Source organism: Triturus cristatus, chromosome 7 (assembly GCF_964204655.1).
Source record: "Triturus cristatus chromosome 7, aTriCri1.1, whole genome shotgun sequence".
Lineage (NCBI taxonomy): Eukaryota > Metazoa > Chordata > Amphibia > Caudata > Salamandridae > Triturus > Triturus cristatus.
The window spans coordinates 1,691,467,083-1,691,488,488 of NC_140590.1; the positions used below are offsets into that span (position 1 = coordinate 1,691,467,083).

A 21,406-nucleotide genomic window follows, 5' to 3' on the forward strand; every position below is an offset into this window, starting at 1 on the left:
GGTGTCTATGTGTCGGGCACAGGTTTTGCCACACAGTATATATGTGGCAGGCCCAGTCGGATGGGTGGTGTTGATAGAGTGTTCACAAGGGAACTTTGCCTTATTCTATGGGTGTCGATAGAGATAGGTATGGTGTGTAGGAGAGTAGGGTCTGCAATCCTATGATCACCCAGATTTTTTGCTTTTGCTTTATTGGTTTACGACTTTCCCTGGCTGTGGGCCTGCCAATCAGACCCACAGCCTAGCTGTTCTCTCTCGAGATTAACACACATGTACATTGGTTGCTCCAGACTGGCCCTTGCTCCCCTTCAACAGAGGAGTACCCCGGACCCTCCTGGTCAACTCCAGACGCCATCTTGACTCCACCGCGTGGGCTTGCCTCTGCCAAGACCTGCTGCCCCACTCCTGGGCCCAGCATCATCGACAGCAGACACCTTCGTGGGACAGCTCGCCCTCCATCCTGGTCGCCGCCGCGCCTCCTGGTCCGAGGAACAGCCGAGTCCGACGTCACCCACTCACCTGGTCGAGGTGACTTCATCCGGTACCATCCTGGTGCCCACACAATCACTGGCTAGCGGTTGAGAACTGAGTCCCCTCTGCTTTCAGGTTTCCTTCATCACCGATCCAGGCTTGGATCTCTCTGAACATCGACACTGGTCGCCTGCCAGCAACTTCTTCTTAGAGGCTCCCGAGACTACAACGAAGACTCCCAACATCTTGCTGAACCCCACGCAGCCGCAGCCTCTGGGCTAGGTAACTTGAGCATTTCGGTGCTCCATCGTAGGTTCACTCTACAAGTGTCCAGCTCCTTTTCCGTTTAGTCCAACTGATCGGATTCCTCCGGAATCAGTAACTTTAGACTCTCTAACATCTCTCATTCCACTTGCAGTGTAAATGGTTTCGAGCCCTTCGGGCATTTGTGTAAATTGTGCAACTAGAAGTATTTTCTCAAGAGTTTTGTATTGTGCTTAGCTCCCTGACTCATAAAGAGCCAGGGTAGTCTTGTTATAAATAAACATCCTTTATTTTCATAACAACTTGTGTGGTGTCCTTTCACTTGGTGTTCAAGGGGTATATGTGATGGTAAACAGCTGGCTTAACACGCCCTCTAGAGTTTAGCCTGATGACTGCTCTTGTCCACGCTACTAGGATAGCTGGTCTACAAGGTTGACTTACAACCAATCATCAATAAGGGTCGTTTGGAATGATACACAGTGATCACTAGAATAGTGAGCACTACATATCAGGCCAAATTCTCACATGGTGTTTTATAGGGGGTGAACCCTGATTATCAATCCCAGAATATCAATGTAACACAATATTGAGGAGAATATATTGGAAAAAAAATATTGACTGGTAAGTAAGTCAAAATTTTCCATAGCTAACTCCACGTATATGTACCCACGTGGCACATATATCTTCAAAATACCTAGACGTGGAGTTAAGAATAGTAAATCTATACTTCCCTATATGCATTTACCGTTCGATATTCTGTCCTCAATATTCGTGTACCATGATATTCTGGGGATTAATATTCAGTAGTGCAGTTGCCCTATAGAGAAGGAGGACACCGGGCTCGGTGTGTTGTTTTCCAGGTGGGTCCACAGCAGAAGGATGCTGGAGAAGGACTTACCGTCATTGTCAATGTCGAAGGGCACATTGGGTGTCAGGATTTCATAGTAGCAGATCTGGCTGTACTGAGGTGAGCAGTCTCCGTCGATGGCTTTCACCTTCAGGACCCGCCCGTACAGTTTCCCCTCTGTCACCGCCACGTGGTAGGACTTCTCCACAAACACTGGCGCAAATTCATTTACATCGTTCACTCGTACGTGGACTGTGGCTCTGTAGTAGGAAAAGAGTATCATGTAAGGGTAGGTACTCACAAATGTGCAAGGACATCCGTGATTGGATAGAGGCCAGGCGAGGCACAAGACAGCAAAGGCAAAGGTTACATGACCCGTAGGTGGTAGATTCATGATTACAATGGGGCTCAACAACATTGAGAGGAACAGCTGTGAACAAACAGAGAATCAGTGGCAGAATCAGAGCTAAACTGAGGTGTTAGAAGAGGAATGGAGTCATCTACGGCCAAAACATGAGGCGTGATGGAGCTATGATTGGCGCGCCCCATTCAGTCATTCAGTGCTGGATGAAACCCTGTGGAGGCCCCTAAGCAGTCGAAATGTCAGGGCCCCCCTCGCAAATTATCTCCTAACATCCAATGCACCAGATTAATTTTACAAACTGCCAGCTGCCGTTTGTAAAAGAGACAAACTGTGATGTGAATCTGATGTCTCTGGTTTATGTACTTTAAGTTGTTAATGGGTACATTACATTAATACAGTATTTTCTCTATAGAGTCTTTAATGTAAAGTTTTCATTTCTTTGAGTTGATTAATTTTTTTCTATCTTTTGGGAAACAATATTTAGAAAGCTTGATTGTTTTTTCTTTCAAGATCAAATCAATATTATTTTGATCCGTTGTCGAGGGGCCCCTAAAAGGAGTGAGGCCGATAGGCCGATGCCCACTTTGCCTATTTGGTTATCTGGGGTAGGCCCCATTCTAAGCCCAGAAGGGAGGGGACACCACCCCACCCTTTTCCAAGTTTACCAGCTCCAGGAGCGAACTAGGTAAAGCTAGTACCTTCTTGGTAAGCACATTTCTTTCTAACTAAAATGTGTGAGGATACAAGCCCAGAATTAGGACAACATGTACAAATGCACCCGGTAAATCCCGATCCAGCATATCATTTTCCATTTTGTGCCCGGTAACTTGAAATAGTTTGTAATTGGGAGTTGAGATACTGGACGGAATCTCAATGGTGGAGCCATGGTGTGTTGGCACATCTTGGTGTGTATGCCATGGAGTGGTGTGTCTGCACCTAGTGCCGTCAACAAGGATTAGCGCATGAGGATTTCCAAAGCCTTGGGCTGCAAGTATGAATGTAGTTTAAACATACAACTGAAGCGCGTTGTTGGGAGCTAGTGAAATGACAAACCTAGTAACACGTGAGCAATGCTACTAGTTAAAATATTCTGCAGTAGGGGGTATCTCTTAAACTTCTGCCTGGTAGGATATGTATGCCCATGCCCCACTATCCTTCGGTTCTGGATGCATCTGTTTAGTGCTTTTATAAAGGATAATGTACACAAGGGGCTGTGTCTGTACCCTCCCCCTTGAAGGCATGGTGGCTGCGCTACGTCAGTGGGACCTTCTCTTAGGCTGAGAGCAGAGAGCCAAGATGGAGGCTCATGGTGCTGCTCTGTTTGTACCACATGAGCAGCCCTTCCCTTGGAGTAATTTAACATCCAAGATGTTGGCTATACCTCAGTTGTGGAAGAGAGCACTGCCCAGGCAGCCTTTAACCTCCAAATTGGGTGGGAATTGTCCAGCCTCCTGAGAAGTGAGTAGACTCCAGGGGGGCAGTTCTAATACACAGAGTGTGCCCGGCCCCTCAGAGAGGAAGAGCCCATCCAGGTGGACAGACAGACAACTCTGCCCCACCCCAGATCCCCAAATGCATGGTGCTGCCCTGCACCCTCGGTTTGGTTGATTCTGTCCACAGCTATGCAAGGAATGGGATTTTATCTGCCTGAGTGCCCCAAGCAAGCTTAGTGGCTATTCCCAACACACACATGTGCACCCTATAAGTAAAGTAGTGACCCGCTCCTCCACACCTATATTGCGATGTAGATTTTGCGTCCAATGTCAATTTTTGTGTGACTGTCTAGCTTCACAAATTAATTCTGAAAAAGCACCTTTTGAACAATTATCTAGATTGTGTTTCATTAGGCTTATGAATTCCAGCTTTTCCTGCTAATTAAACCCATTGCAGTGTACTTTGTAGATGGATTATGTATTAAGAGCACTTTTGATTAAACTCTGGGATTTCTATGATTGGGTTCTGAATGTCATTTAGAGCCAAGAAGGGTGCAGAGACCAGGTTTTTCTGCCTGGCTGCTTGGCAGACATATGTGACTTGCGTGGACGTGCAAGACATTTTGTTCTTTTCTCAGTTTCTCCTTACTTGTGGGATTTCTTGGAATTGGCTCCGTCGGGGCTCTCGCCGCAGTCGTAGGCCTGAATGGTGAAGGTGTGCTCCTTCTGTACTTCGCAGTCCACTGGTTCCTTGGCACGAATAAGGCCCTCACCCGTTGACTTATCCAGGATCACCGCCTCAAAGGGCACCCCCTGTCCGTGCACCCTGAACCCGCAGATCTCTCCTAGTGTGGAAGAGGGGTAAAAGATATAAAAAGTGGTCAACTCTTTTACCTTGGTGGTTCCCTGAAACAGGAAGGATCCCTGTCTGACTCCATTTTGAAAAACCTACTGCACTGTGAATGATTTGAGATGCCATTTTGAACATGAAAGCAGGCCCTGAAATCAGTAAGCATGGCATGTCAACAATAATGTCTTGGGGAGACACTAGAGATGGCACAGGGCAGAGGGTGTCCTAAACTCCTGGTTTGCAGATTTCTTTAAAGCAAATAGACATATTCTCAACAGCTCTATTTCATGTTATCTTGTGTTGTGGTACTTGACATTTGTGTATAGGGTACATTCTGCCATTGGTTTGGACTGGTAACACAGTTGGTGTTTGCACATGAGTCGAGGGTATCCTACAGACCGCATTGTGATCAGTGAGGTGCCATCTCCTTTCTCTGTGTCAGTTATTCCATGTGTTTTTATGTCTGCCATTTATTGTCTCTTTTTAAGTATGTCATCCCTTTTGTATGTGTTTGTGACTGTTGCACTTCTATTTGTATCTGTTGTTTCTGGTGTCGTGTGTTTGTCTTACATTCCCAGGGTCTGTTTCAATGTTTTGTCATCTCTATGTCTCTCTGTGTCTTACTTTCCCAGTCTCTGTGTTAATGTTTTGCCATCTCTGTGTCTGTGTCTTCCCTTCACATTGTCTGTGTTTAGGTTCTGTTGTCTCATCCCTTGATTGTGTTTGAGTCTTTCATTCCCAGTGTCTCTGTTGGTGTCTTTTTTCGATTGTTATGTTTCTCTGCTGTGCTCTCAATACCTGTCTCTTCCTCCATGTGTCTCTAGATCTCTCTTCAGGTGTCTCCATTACCTGGTATCTACTGGTACCAGCGTGTCCAAATCCTGCTACATCCCTCTCTTGTTGTCTCCAAGTTCCAGAGTTTCAGGGACCTCCAAGTTTCAATTTCTAAAGGTACCATGTCTATCTATCGTGGTGGTCTGTTTCTCTATCCCAGAGTCTATCAATTTCTGTATGTTGCTATACGAGTGCCCTTCAGTTTCCACTGTCTACCTGGTCACATTGCCTCTCAATGGTTGTATCTGTGTTGCACTCTACTTGCGTCTCTCCCTATCCCTCTGTCTGTGCCTCCAAATAACCATGTCACTGTGTGTGTGTCTGCCTAAACTACAGATGAGTCAATCTATCATCGTAATGGAGATCACCATATCTGTGTCTCCTCGTCACCATATCAGTGTCTACTTGTCACCATATCTGTGTCTCCTCTTCACCATATCTGTGACTCCTGTTCACCATATTTGTGCAGTCTCTTCACTATATCTGTGTCTCCTCTTCACCATATCTGTTTTTCATCGTCACCATATCTGTGTCTCCTCGCCACCATATCTTTGCAACCTCATCAGCATGTCTGTAACTACTTGTCACCATATCTGTGTCTCCTCGTCACAATCTCTGTGTCTCCTCATCACCATATCTGCCTCCTCGTCACAATATCTGTGTCTCCTCGTCACAATATATGCAACTTCTCATCACCATATCTGTAACTACTTGTCATCATATATGTGTCTCCTCGCCACCATATCGGTCTTCTCGTCACATATCTGTGTATCCTTGTAACCATCTCTGTCTCCTTGTCACCATATCTGTATCTCTTTGTCACCTTTTCTGTGTCTCCTCATCACCATATCTGTAAATACTTGTCACCATATCTGTGTCTCCTCATCACCATATCTGTAAATACTTGTGACCATATCTGTGTCTCCTCGTCACCATACCTGTCTCCTCGTCACCATATCTGTGTCTCCTCGTCACCATCCCTGTCTCCTCGTCACCATATCTGTTTCTCCTTATCACCACATCTGCAACTACCTTGTCACCATATCTGTGTCTCCTCGTCACCATATCTGCAACTACTTGTCACCATATCTGTGTCTCCTCTGCACCATATCTGTCTCCTCGTCACCATATCTGTGTCTCCTTGTCACCATATCTGCAACTACTTGTCACCATATCTGTGTCTCCTCGTCACCATATCTGTGTCTCCTCATCACCATATCTGCAACTACTTGTCATCATATCTGTGTCTCCTCGTCACCTTACCTGTCTCCTCGTCACCATATCTGTGTCTCCTTGTCACCATATCTGCAACTACTTGTCACCATATCTGTGTCTCCTTGTCACCATACCTGTCTCCTCGTCACCATATCTGTGTCTCCTCTTCACCATATCTGCAACTACTTGTCACCATAACTGTGTCTCCTCGTCACCATGCCTGTCTCCTCGTCACCATGCCTGTCTCCTCCTCACCATACCTGTCTCCTCATCACCATATCTGCGTCTCCTCGTCACTATACCTGTCTCCTCGTCACCATATCTGTGTCTCCTTGTCACCATATCTGTCTCCTCGTCACCATATCTGTGCTTTCTGTCCACGAGCAATAAACCCAACAGGAGACTAAGCGGTGGAAGAGCATGTTCATTCCAATAGTAGCCTTCTCTGGCCTCTTCTTAAAACGGTACAAAAGGGGGTGGTGATGGTCCTAGGATGTTTGCTTCCAGTCCAGGGAGGACCTGGCTTGGCAGTTCGGGCCGGACTGTTCCCATGAGGCACAGGGTCAAGACTGATTTGCATATGGCTGGGTTCAAACTGGAATGGCATGGTGAGCAAAAAAGCGATGGATTTAGGCCCAGATCTCTGTACTGGGGTGAATGTATGACATTGTTCTGCATTCTGTCCATCAATTGTTGTTTTTGCATTTGTCACCCCGAGTGGGACGGGTATGCTCAGATGTGAGTCCCGTGCTCTCCATGCCACTGGAATCAAGCTATCCTGGCTGAAGAGGGGTGAAACCCCAAAACTGGTCCTAGGATGCTTGTTTCCAGTCCAGGGAGGACCTGGCTTGGCAGTTCGGGCTGGACTGTTCCCATGAGGCACAGGGTCAAGACTGATTTGCATATGGCTGGGTTCAAACTGGAATGGCATGGTGAGCAAAAAAACGATGGATTTAGGCCCAGATCTCTGTACTGGGGTGAATGTATGACATTGTTCTGCATTCTGTCCATCAATTGTTGTTTTTGCATTCTTCTTAAAAGGCAGCAGCAGTCAAATGTTCTATAGTCTCACTGACGAGGAGCAGAGCAGAGCCGAACCAAACATGTTCAGATATTCTGTGGCATTGCCATAAAGCGCTTTACGTGTGAGAGAGAGCACCTTAAACCATATACGAGCTGTGAGAGGCAACAAATGCAACTCCCTTTGCGCTTGAGAAGTATAGTGCCCTTCTCTGAAGCACCTGCAGCTTATTAACATTCATCTTGGTAGTTTCTGTCAGTAGTGTGTTGAAGTAATCAACCTGGGACCATATCTCCCCATCCCAGATTCAGCCAGTCCCAGTCCCTCAGTACCTGCCCAACATGTCTCTGCCCCAGTGCCTCTCTTTCCCAGGGTCTCTACATCTGGTATCTTCTCTCTGTACTTCCAGTTCTATCCTAGGTTCCCTGTTCCAGTCATTGACCATCCTGTGGGTTTATCACTCTCTTCTGCTGCCAATGTTTCTCTGTTGCAGCATTTGCCTGTTCCAGTGTCTGATTTTCCTTATCCCCCTGTCCTGTTTCTTTGTCGCGGTGCCCTTATTTGCTTGTGACTGTCTTCGTTCCCTGCCTGACTATCTTTCCTCTTGTTGTATTGTCCACATTCTCAGTAACATTGGGCTGCATGTACGACCGTCAGGGTTTGAGACTCACAAATTGTGATTTTAGCAACTCGCAATTTGCGACTCACAAACCCTTTTTTTCGAATTGATAATAGGTTACTGACTTGCAAAATAGGGTTTGTACACACATTGCACATTAAACAGCTTATCCTGACATACAGAGGGGTAGATAACACAGTGACTCCAGAGGGCAGACCCCAAGAGCTCCCTCCAGCCCTTGACATGCAGGTTAGAATCCTGAGACCGGAGGTCAGGCCCTAAGTAGGCCACCCTGCCTCCCTTTCCCCACTCTACTGTCCCCTTGCCTGCACAGTACCTGCATAGTGCACAGGCGCGTCCTTGTCGAGCGCAAAGAGCGGCGGGTTCAGCAGCACGGTGTTGTCGTTTTCCATGATGATGCCCTGGTACTCCGCCTCGATCCATGGCTTGTGTTTGTTAGCTGCACAATAGAAATGGAAGAAAGACTTGGCTGGTCGGTGTCCAGAAGATGCCTTCTCCACAAAATGCACCTCTCACAGTGGACAAAATCCTGCTACAGCAACAGCCATTGCCCCTTCTACCCAGGGCACTCCTCGACTGACCCAATGACCCTCACAGGCAAAGGCGTGGTCGCTGTACCATATTCGTTTACCAAAGGACTACAGGCATTAATTTAGTGCCTGTAATCAACAAGTCTGTGGAACCTTTAGTAAAAGGTACCCTAAGACTGATTTGTGTTTATTTAGCGTTCACTCATAGACAACTCCTGGACCTTAACTCCCTCAAACCCCCAGCAACAATGTAGACTTTTGAAACACAACATAACAGCTGTTTATATCACAGAGGCCCTACACTTCAGTATATGTCTGAACACAGGGTTTCACTTTAAAAGTAGCAAAAAAATCACAACAGGCTAAGCAAGGATAATAGCAAAGGGACACAATAATGCAAGGGCAGGTGAGTAATTTAAAGTGTAACAAGAATTTATTATGCCCGGATACCACAAAAGTAGGAATAATTTGCCATGAGGGAAAAAGATGAAGGCAATAGTGCAAATGCTCAGGAAACCAACTAAAGTGGTTGCTCCAACCCAAACTATCTAAATGAATTCACTCTAGTGGAGATGCTCGGGCAGAGATGAAAAGGAACAGAGAGAGACAATGAAAGAAAATCTTCTTGAATGACGTCCCCTTGTCTTTCTTAGTTTGACCTCTTCCTGAGTGCTCGAAGCAAACAAACACCTGGTAGGGAGACACTAACCCAAAACATTACAAAGCACAGGCTAGAAAAACAGACACACATCTAATACCAATAGGTCCAAATAGATACAATTAGGCTACAATGTATTGCAAGTCATGGCAAGACTTAATATGTACCTCATCAAACATGGTTTAGTTATGTTTTTAGATATGCTTGTATCGGATACATTTCTTTCGAGATACAGCCCAAGGTTTTGAGAGACTGCATAAATATTCTCGTTTTTACACCCTAGGCAGACCAGTTTCAAAGCTGGGGAGCAAAGTTCTGAAGGGTTCTAGACAGGAACACCCAACCTCCACCCTAGGCAGACGCATGCACAAAAGCACAGACCCACACATCAATAAAGTAAAATATTAATAAAGGCTGATAGCAGCAGCCATCTCAAGAGAGATGTAATAAGCACATGTAAACCACCACACAAAGAGTGGAGGGGGCTGGCGAGCTTTTAAAAGGGATGAGATGTCCCATGTGGGTCAACATATTGTAGATTAAATTAATTAAACTACACTCCTCCCCCCCCCACCCCAGGAATGAACATCTCTCTTAATTAAAAACCCTCCCCTGCTGGCTGCGGACTCTCCAGAGCTCATATACTGTTTTATTTAGTGGTGCACTGAGACCTCACAAGAGGAATCAAGCAGGGGAGGGGGTCCATTCACAGCAGCAGCATCCAAGGAAACTCTAGCAGGAAAGATTTACAGGAGAACAGCCGGCCTCTGAGGACAAGAGAAATGAAAGTGCATATCCCATAGCCTCCAAGGGGCATATTTACAAGCCCCCATCGCCACCACAATGTCACTTTCAATGACGTTGTGGTGACGATAGGGGCTTTGCCTTATTTGCAAGGCAGCGTTAAGCCACTTAACGTGGCTTAACGCTGCCTTGTAAATAAGGCACCCTTTCACGCTGTACTTAGCGTCAAAGGGGGGGCAATAGGAGTTGTGGGGGTGTTCCACTGCAACACCCATTGATTTTGACGCTGCCCCCTATATACAAGATAGGCGTAAATAGGAGGCAGCGTCAAAATTAAGACCAGGGAAAACGTGGTCTTAAACAGGTGAAACCATTAGAAATGTTTTATTTCTCCTCGTTTTTGCTGTTTCCATGTGTGCTGCATTGTGCAGCACATATAGAAACAGCAAATTGCCTTTGATTATTTATGTGCAGGGTCATTTACTGCACAACAATCACAAAAAAGACGTTTTGCAACTTCTATGTGTGCTGCATTAAACAGCACACATAAAAGTTACAAAACGTCATTTAACGATTGTGCTGGAAGGGAGACCTTCGAAAGGAGACCTTCCTGCACATAAACAATCTTCCCCTCAAAGCAGACTCCCTTGCACTATGGTGTAAGGGTGCCTGCGTTGCCAATAGCCTGCTAAGTTTAGTGCCAGCGCAGGGGAAAATGCAGGGCTGCACCATATTGTTTGGTAATATGGTGCAGCCCTGCCTTTCTGAAGTGGTGGAGTGCGTTGTTAAGCCAGGAATGGTAATGCCACACTCTGTCACTTAAATATGCTTCTAAGTGCCTTGTCCATTCTCAGTTCTTACTTTGAGGGAGGGGTTGCCAGTGGGGCCCGTCAGCACTCATTTTTGGGGACAGGCACTTATTTTTCCTGATTTTACATTTTTCGAGAGAAAAAAAGAGAGATAAACATAGAAAGGAGGAAGAGAAAGACAGAGAAACCGCTACAAAGGGAGTAGGCAGAAACCTGCAGGAGTGAGATAAAAACTCAGGGAGTGTCTGGTGGTGGATTAAAGAAGCATGAGGTGGTTTGCAACTATGCAACCATGGTCTTCAGCGCGCTATCTTTTAATAGCGCCGGCAGTGCGCTTCTGCGCACAGCACCAGCATTTATTCTTTTGCAAATAAAGCAATGTCCATTCCCTGTAAATGCCAGGGATACCACTAGACACAGAGGGGAGGATAGAATGCACTTCTTTATAAGAGATTAGGAGTACATTCAGGGTCGGAACCACTATGTACAATAATGAAAACCTCCACTAAGCACAGTGGATTAGATAGGTTCCCTTGGAGGCGTAAAGAGACCTTCGGCCCTTCTTGTAGCCCTTCCCTCAGGATTTGGGCCAGGGGATGTGTAAAATTCCTGGATCCATACATGATGGTGAATGAGCAGGCATCAACACAACAGCGTTGCTGCGTATCGCTGCACAGCGCATTTCTTAAAGGTCCTCCCCAGCAGCAGGAGACCATCTATACCCAGTGAGTATCACAGGAATGGATGTCACTAGAGAAGTTTAAGAGATCAATGTGCATGCTCCAGATGCCATGTTTTGGTAGCGTGCTACGCAGGACCCGGGGTGGTGGGCGGGATCATAACAGTAGTGTTGCTTGATAGGCTACACAGGGGTGTGAAATTGGCCAGGAGGATGGATGGGCGAGCCCGAGGTTGTCTAGACCACAATAGTCTGTGATGTTGGCTCAGATAAACATGAAAGAGCTCCTGAATAGGAGGGAAGGCTCCAAATGATTTAATTGTGATTGATCACCACAAGATCAATTCCCAGTAAAAATTACTTAGTGGCCAATCAGTGAGAAAGCTCAGGGAAGGCTCCAAAGATCAGGAACATCTTCAGTCCACTTCTGAACTTGAGATGCCTCTGTTCTTTCCTAAGGGTCAGCGTCAGGCTCTTCCAGGCTTTCAGACCACGCGATCCCAGGGTTTTCCCACCTTCAGCCTTTTAGCTGAAAGAAGCAGGCGTGATCCAGGTATTATCAGATGCTGAGCTCATCTTGCAGGAAGGCTTGCAGTTGTGGAAAAATTGGGAAAGGTATCTCAGTCCCCCAGACGACGTTGCACTGTGGGTAATGCAAACCACCTTGAAGATTAACGTTTGGCCTGGGTGGAACTCCACGAAGTGACAAAACAAACTCCACGCGCTACACGGAGTTTCGCAAGCCTGGGTAGTGTGTTAGGTCACGCCATTACCACTGATTTTTAGCACCGGGTGTCTGTCCTGAGCTGGAAAAACAGTGTGAATAGAGCCATGACCAGCGCAAGAGGGTACTGCTCCTTTCTGTCACTTGAGTAAATATTCTACTCGAGCGACAGCTTTCTCAAGGCGAACAGAAGGTTTCTCAGCGCGAGCGGTAAAGGCCGTCCGCGATCGCCTGCATTGAGAAAATCGCTGGGAGGTGGTTGGGAGTAATATTTTCCTTGCAGGTGCTCACCAACTTAATGTTGGCAAGCGCACGTGAGGGAAAAACTCTGCTCCGCTTTGCGGAGCGGAGTTTTTAAGAACTCCGAGTGCTAGGCGGACCGTGGAGTAGGAAAAACTCTGCAAACTCTGCGAGTGGAGCAGAATTTCATGCCCAGGCCTAATTAACGTCTGTGGTAGACACAGTCAATTTAAGGCTTGAAGGCACAAGTGATATACTCTTCTATGTCACACCTAGGGCCAGCCTTGCTGTTTGTGTTGGTACCTGGTGGAACTGAAGACCTCTGTTCATTGTGTTACCATAACTGGGGCGTCACAATACTAGTGAGAGAACAAGGTCCACTTTGTGATGAAAGCACAATATTGACGTGAATTTGAGAAGCATCTTAAGGAGTAGGTACGTGTTCAGTCAAAAATGACTCCTACAAGCCTTACTTTGGGGTAGGGTTAGGGAGATTACCTGGCATCGGAAGCCACTGGGTAAATTACTGCCTTTGGTTTAGTCAATGTGTGGTTGATGATGAATATAAGGTGATGGGTGCATGGTATTTGTATCAGGCAAATGTATGAGGCACAATAGAAATATGTCTCTTAAATGTGCACCAGACAATTCTTGAAAACAGAGATGACGGTCCGTTGTTATTTTGCTGTCTTCATATTTCAAACTTTGCCTCTAGAGCCACGTAATTATTTATGTATTTCCTAATATGCTTTGAACATTTGCCTGGTATTCCACAGGCAGTGCGAATTTGTTTTCTGCAACAAGGGTGCATTCCTGGTCTGGTCAATTCCGTAATGACCTGGCGTTGTTAGGTGCTATAGTATGTGTCGCCTGACTACCTTGTCCTGAGTCCCGGGTCTACAGTACATCGCAGGATCGAAACATCAACTAAAACTATTTTAGACATATACGAAGCCGATCATTCCCTTCCGACCATTTCATGCCTCTTGACAACTGCAAGCAGAGTTTTTTGTGCTTCATGTATTGAGGGTGTTTTTGTACTGATCCATTCAAATGAAATCAACTACTTTGAGTCTGGCTGGGTTTTGAAAATGCCCACTAGGAGCATATCTGTCTTGCTTCAAATGTGAGTACTGCCCCATTAAAGAGATGGAAAAATCCCCCGTAGTGGGGGCCAAAAAGATTAAAAAATAATAAAAAATGTATTTACCTGTGTTTCGCTCTACTCTGTGTTTTCTTCTTTCTTCTTGGCTGCCGTCAGCGTGACGGCACCTCAGGCAACCCCCTTCTGCAAATCCCGATGCTGCTCTCATGCTGCAGCTGAGCAGCATGAGAGCAGTACTAGGACTGGCTGGATCGGGCTGCCTCGACACTCCAGCAAGCGCAGGGGGCCTGAGCCTTCTCTCCACCCAGCTGTCTGAGACAGCTAGGTGGAGAGGTTTACACTGCACAAGTCAGGCTGGCCGTCGCAAGATAGCCGGCCAAAGAGACAAGCGCAGTGTCAACAGGTGGTGTAAACACCACTCCCCTGCTGCCAGTCAGCAGCAATACCCCGCCCCTGAACACTGCTCAGGCTGGGAGCTGTGAAAAATAAAAAGGTAATTCATTTTTTACTGGGCGGTATTCCTCTGCCCTAATGGGGGAGGGATGGCGCCGCTGACCCCCTTCAAAGGTACGGCAGACCTGCTTTGAAGTGCATGCACTGTCCCATTAAACACATGCAATTCCTTCCAAGAAGTAAGAAGTGCCTATAGTACTCCAATTAAAAATCATCAGACCTGCTGGAAAGTGCTGTGATTCTATTCTACTCGATGTGTGCCAGCTGGGCTAAGAAGTGCTGGTACTGTTACATTTAAGGAACCAATGGTTCTGTCCCATTCCTAATACAGCAGCCACTCAAAAGTAATGGTCACGGGTATAGCAACTCTCCAGACTGGAGAAGGTAATTTCTACCATTGTGCCCCAGACCTGCTCAGGAGGACGAAGGGGAGTTGAGGTCCCATGGCCAAACTATATTCCGGCTTTTCCGCTACTACGAGGATGCAAAAATATTTGAGTCTGATGCAAATTCTTTTAAAATTTATCACCCAGCTCATTTTCAACTCATAACACAGTGTGACATTCTACTTTATGTGCCAATATTTTGCTTACCTTGGTTAGTCAATAGAAAACACACATTTAGCTGTTGTTATACCTATGGTGCTGATTTCCAGATTTGCACAAAACTTCACAAAAATGTTAAACCCTTTATTTCGATAGTTGAATATTCTGTACAGATTAGTCAATAAGGGACAAAGTCAAGGGGGGCACGCAGACATCACTTTCCCCGACTGTCCACTGCCATCTAATAATATTGCGATGAGTGACAGAAAAAACATCTGGATGGACTTGCACCAAATTTGGCATGTGAATCTGTATGATGCCTCAGATTTAATGTAGTTCTGGAAAATGCATGTATTTCAAGGCAGGAAGGCACCTTGGCTATACATAGGTCTACACCAGTGCCGGCTCCTTCGCTATGGCGGAGGGGCGTCGCCCCCTGCTTAAAGCCAGCCGAGCTAAGGACATCATTATTTTATAATAAAACATTTTTTTAATCATTTTATTTTACCTCCTGCAGGCTGCCTGCCAGCCGAGCCGAGGGAGGGGTGGGGACAGCCACCGTGGCGCTGGAGCTGCTGCACCAGGGAGGAGTGGGGAGTGGTGGGCACTGTTAAATGCCCCAAAGGAGCAGGCCAAACCATCAGGCACACTTAACCTTTCTCCACCTAGCCGTGTTGTACAGCTTGGTGGAGAACCCAATACAGGCTCCCAGTCTATGCCTGAGCGCCAAACCGAGGCGCTCAGACCAATCCCAGCACTGCTCACAACCTGGGCATAGAATTCACAGCATGTGAGCAGCCCTGGAGTTGGGAGCTCGTGCAGTGTGCAGCAGTTCCTACGGGACGTGATGATCGGGAGCAAGGTAGCGGCCGTCAGAACAAGGTAAGTGTAATTTTCTTTATTTTTTAAATGTCTTTTTTTGTGTTCCCCCCTCCATCCGCCCCACTACTTCACAGGCTGAGCGGGCTGCTGCTGGTCTGCACAGTCTACACTTTTAGGAAAGAGTGTGGAATCTCATTCACTGTTCAAAGCTTATCATTTCCTCCCTCTACCATGTTGTGATATCGCATAATGTACTATATTGTGTATTTATATAGCGCTTACTACCTCTGACGAGGTGTCAAAGCGCTTTTCGGCGAGCAGCACGCTACTCCTGAACCCAAAAGGATTAGTGGTGAATTAGTATAAGGAAATATGAGTTCTTTAGAGTGGTAGACATGTTGCCTGATGTCTCCCTGGAGTCACTGTGGAGACGGTAGCTCCAGGAAGGGCTGGGTTAATTCTCAAAGAAGTGAAAAATATCTGTTGCTTCCAGAACTTTTTTTTATTTTCAGCCTCAGAATCGCAAATAGAACACTGCAAATATGTAAATTGTTCAGTCATGGCTGGCATGTCTCATGGGTGGGAGGGATTGGGGGGGTCGCATGGGAGAGGGGAGTCACGCGGGGAGGGGGAGTGTCGCGGGCGAGTTGCTCCAGGGACAAGGGTTTTTCATTTAAATAAATATTAAAAAAACATTTAAACCTACCTTTTCGCTGGCCGGGTCCCGCGTCTTCAGGAAGCAGGCAGCCTCCCTCCCCTCCCCTAAGCCAATCACAACGCTCTAGTGGAGTGTTGTGATTGGTCCGGACACCGCCCAGGAAGGGGCTTAGGGGGAGGCCATGTTCTCCATGTAGGCTGCATTGCAGCCTGCATGGTGAACTATAGAGTACGCATGACTGGTTTGGACGGCCCCAGAGGGCTGACCAAACAGTCACCGCCCTCAGCAGTGGGCACACCAGTTCAGACCTGCCCACACCCAACCAAACCCTTCTGCTTTCTCGCATTGTTAGAAGTAGAAACATAAAATGGTAGTTATTACCATTTTATATTTCTGCTTCTCGGACTGCAAGAAAGCAGTGGGGCGACGCTCCTCCGACCTAGTGGGGGAGCCGCCCCTGAAATTGTTTCTTTCAAAGCAGACCTTGAGTAAGATGACATTAGTCTAGCTCTGTCCAACATTAACTCTGAACTTACCAACAATATAAACTTGCCAGTTGTACCAGGACGTACTGTACAACGAGCCACGTTATTTCCCCGATACCTGTTGTTACTTGTAAATAGTGGTATAGCTTGAAATTGTACAAGACAAATCTGCTAGAAATTATAAAAAAATATGATATGCCCACTTGATTGTTATTTTGGACAGTTACATGAGGATTAGTCAAAGGGACAAGAATTTATAGGTAGGTCCGCAAATTTCTACTTTACATTGAATACAAGAATGAAAAAGGGCTGTACGAGGACCATAAGCAGACCGTGCTAACACACGGGTACTGACCACAGTACATGGCCAACTGTATGTCCAGTGCTTCATTGACATGACCACACACTATCTAGAGTATTTAAAAAGACATGTTTTAGGAACAGGGCATTGATGATCGTCACACCATGTGCTCAGCAGCTGGCTGGCACAGCGTCAGTCAAGTCTAGTTTACACCGAGCCCTGTACCCACTCGACATTGTTCCGAGGCATGACCAGTGGCCAGTGAAAGACCATGCACTGCCTCCAGTAGCCACAGAATATGCCTTAGGGCCATGTGTAATGAGGCTAGTGAATGCTGGCAGGACACAGGGAAAGATCTGTGTCTGGAGAACACTCGCGGTGGTAGAATTGGGCAACTGGCATGGCCTTTGAACCCAATGGGCACTGTGGCAGAAGGCAACTCCATGCATCAGTGTCCTCACTAAACACATCCACATCCAAGAACCCCAGTGCACTATGGCGTCCCTAACTTTCATAAACACACCAATGACCCTCCTTTGACGTCAAGAATGAAATCCAATATCTAAGTAGATGGATTTTTATTTTTTTACAACAATACCTTCATATTGCATCGACTTTGCTTCAGGACATAGCACTGTTTGTGGTCCTTATGGTTCTCTGATCCTTAAGGAACTATTGTGGGCAGTAGAAGTTATAATGCACAGGTATTTGGAAAAAGAGGCCCTAAAAATGATATTATTGAAGATGGGCCATTTGACGTTATATAACTACTATTTCAACTTTAATCATATGCCCTATCTACAAACATAAGGTACAGCTATGGAAACCAACACGGCATCCGGGTATGTGAAAACATACATGCACTGGTCCAGGAACATGTTCTACAACATGTTTAGAGACATAAGAGTAGCAACTGGTGGAGATAAATAGATGACATACTTGAGACAAACTAGAAAAGAATTAGATCAATTTGCTGAATATTCATCCACAACAAAATTGGATAAAAGTACCATTAAACAAACTAGATAGTAAAGTTAATTTCTAAGACACACTAATTTATGTCATGGATGACAGATCTGTATGTGAAATCCACCAATGAAAACAGTATTCTAAGATCTGACAGCTATCATCCAAAACCTTTATCTCAAAAGCCAAATCTTAAGGTTAAAATGTGTTGTACTTAAAGAAGCCATTTGAAAACAGAGAGATGGAAATTCATGCAACATGTATTAATCATAGATACCAATAAAACATTATAACACAAGCTTTGAAGCAATCCAGAGCAATATGATGAGTAGAAACACAGATGTATAAACAACTATAGAAACTGAATTAGATTGATCATGCTGTGTGTACCACAGCACAATCAAATGAATTGGCTCAATAAAAAACACTGGAATATTTTGACAAATGACCCCAGGTATACGACATATGCACACAAAGTGTACATTAGAACATGCAACCTTTGGAGCATTTCTACTAAAGCTGGTGTACAAAACATTTCATCTCAGTATTAACTATTAGAAAGAGCTGCAGATCCAAACCTGGCGTGTTCATATCACAGCGGATATTCATTGGATCAGTGATGCAATGCCCTACTGAGGCAGGGAAATAATATGAAAACCTTTGTAACTTGTGACAATTATGGAGTAGTAGGCCTGATAAGATGCTTGACTGGCAAGATTTAAAGAATATGTGAACACATCTTAGGTGAATGGCAAGCAAGACAGCATTTGGTGTGATGCCACTTACATCATGCAATAGCCTGGCCTTTAGGTATTAATAGCTGCCTCCATATGTAGTAAGGCTTAAAGTACTGGCCAGTGTTACTGTACTCTTAATACTTGTTTTACAGTTGTAACAAATCTGGTTTGAACAACAAGGTTTCTGCCTATTTAATAACCCTGCTGATAATGCCATTAAGAGATGGTCCTGCCTATCCAAAGCATTTAACACATGCATTGGTTTCAAACCAAGCCATTGCATTTTTTAGAGATAGGAAATAATGTCTGACCAGAGCTAAACTTGAGTGACTGTGCAGCTCACAATAACCATCAGCTGAATCTTGAGTGGTGTTGGAGCCGGCCTCGTGGCGTGGTCCTGTTCCCCCTCGCTAAGCCGCACGAGGTCCCATGCACCTCGGGGCTCCTCCATTTTGGATTATACGTCACTCCACGTGACCACCTACGTGACCCCGCTCCACCCGGCCTCTGTCCCAGCGAGGCCCGACATCGAGGCGCAAACCCCTGGCCCGGGGGATACCACGTGAACCCTTCCCACTCCCGGCGGAGGGCAGTATCGATGGGACCCCCAACCGTCCTTCCACACCTAGGTGCGATCGCCCCACAGCTCTCTGGGGCCTGGCGCCTCTCCTGCTGGGCGTCTGGCCGCTCCCTACCCGGCCTCTCCGCCCCCTCCGGGCGCAAGGGTCCGGACATCAAAGGGCTCCAGTCCTATATCTGGGGCGACCCGACAACAGGACAACAGTTGTATCCTGGAGTCAAGAGCCCTGCTGATCGGATCGCGGCTGACCCTACGGAAGAAGACTCATCCTGAACCCACACTCTGAGCCCTGCTGACGACGTCGCGGCTCCACCGTGCTTAAAGACCTACACGAACCTTTGGGGCCCTGCTGACGCTGTCACGGCCCGACCTTGTTGAACCTTACCCTCAGAGCCCAGCTGACCTCGTTGCGGCTCGACCGAAGCGGACCTACCACCGGAGCCCTGCTGACTGTGTCGCGGCTCGACCCAAGCGGAACTACCACCCGAGCCCTGCAGACGCCGTCGCGGCTCCCCCCGTCCGAGCCGCTCTGAGACCAGCACTCAAGGTCTGGCGCAGAGCCCTCCCGTACCTGGTTGGTACTAAGACTGTCCTGCTACCCTATCCCTCTAAAAGACATTGAGACTCTTACTGGATCCCTCGATCCCACTGTAAATATTGAACGTACTACTGCTGATAAAGAACCAAGTCAAGCAACTGATATTGAGTCCTGTGTGGTGGTATTACTGGGCCTAGTACGATCATAGGAGAAAGACCTCCCCGAGGGGGCTTCTCAGCGGCGCTCGGCTATAACTTTGCGGTAGGAAGGTGCCCCGGAATAGTCTCCCCGACTCCCCGGTGGTCCTCCCTCCAACATTTGGTGGCCAGCGACGGGATCCGAGCCAGATGCAATCGTACAGGCAAGTAACGCACCCACTACCTAACTAGACGGAAAGAAAAGGGAACCATGGACGGCCAAGAGGCAACCGTGGCCGCAGCCTTCCAGCCGGAAAGGTTGGAAGAATACACCCACAAAGAACTGAAACAATTCTGCAAGGACAAAGGGATCCCAACCACAGGATTGGGCACCAAGGAAGAAATGCAGAAAGCCCTGAAAGCCTGGGCAGAACCCGAGACCACTCCACCCCGAGCCGAAGGGACCTCGGCCCGGGACGGAAACCTGCCGACCCCAACCCCGACAGATGGGGGGCGAAACGTCCCAGAAACCAGCCTTTCCCACGAAGAAATGCGAGAACGGGAGAGGGTCCGGACACACGAAATGGACCTCGCCCGACTCCGGCTGGACGGTGAGCTCCTACTGGCGGAGAAGAAAATAGCCTTGGAGCAACTACGGCTGCAAGAGGAAATCGAGGAAAAGAAACGGCATCGGGAACTAGAGGAGAGACGGCTAACCCTCGAGCATGAGAGGAGCCTCAAGGAACTTGAACTAAAATCTAAAACGGGGGAGACCAGCACCCCCGGAGCCCGGGACGCTCTGCCACTGACCGAGCCAAAGGTTCATATCCCCAAGGATGTCGTCAAGGAGTACTATAAAAATGACGACATCCAGCAATGGTTCCGAGCATACGAAGTAGCCATGACCTCCCATCGGGTACCCCGGAAGGATTGGGGTGCCGGCCTATGGGGGAGGTTCCTCAGCGAGGGCCGGGATACCCTGCTGCAACTCCCCGACGCGGTGATGACATCATACGACCACATGAAAGAAGCCCTACTCACACGCTACGGACTATCAGCCGAGATGTACCGGCAGCGCTTCCGGGACTGCAAGAAGCTCCCCGGTACCACGTGGGTCGAATACGTGGACTTCTTCAGCCGAGCCTTTGAAGGATGGATAAAAGGGAGCAAGGTCACCTCATACAATGAACTGTTCGACCTCATTGTCTGGGAGCACCTCGCCAACAACTGCTTTGTTGAACTAAGGCAACACCTCCTGGACAGTAAACTGACCGAGCCCCGGAAGCTCGGCGCCGAAGCAGACCGATGGGTCAACACCCGGGTCCCCCGGAACCCCGTGGGGGACTACCAACGGAGTACCACGGGACCTCCCCGCCAGCGAGGCGGAGGAGGGGGGTCCCACCGCAGTCGAGAATTCCCGGCCGGGCCGCCCAGAAGCCCGCCACGAGGCCAAGCCACCAACCACACGTCCCCGACCCTGGGCCGAAGGGGGACCCCTATCGCACGGCCTGGACCACGACCGACAGTGACCTGCTTCGGCTGCCAGCAGACCGGCCACTATGCGAGCGACCCGGCCTGCCCCGTGAACCGACGGAACGGGACCGCTGGGCCCCCTCCCCGGCAAATAGCCACCGCAGCCCTGGGGGAGGGAGAAGACGAGGAGGAAAACCACGACGGCGGGTCCCCCGAGTGGGAACCAGCTGCCATGTCGCTTGTATGCCTGGGCTCCCGAGAAATGGTGCCCCGAGCTGCCATC

General features: G+C 47.6%; 1 protein-coding gene across 1 annotated transcript in view; it reads right to left on the minus strand.

Moving 5' to 3' along the window:
- CLSTN3 (calsyntenin 3) overlaps positions 1-21,406 on the minus strand; it is a 126,952-nt gene that overhangs the window by 41,151 nt on the left and 64,395 nt on the right. Inside the window, exons 2-4 of the mRNA XM_085619878.1 lie at positions 8,256-8,378; positions 4,029-4,224; positions 1,634-1,842 (exon numbers count right to left, since the gene is read on the minus strand). Coding sequence (XP_085476004.1) covers positions 1,634-1,842; positions 4,029-4,224; positions 8,256-8,378 — 528 coding nt within the window. The remainder of the gene's footprint in view (positions 1-1,633; positions 1,843-4,028; positions 4,225-8,255; positions 8,379-21,406) is intronic.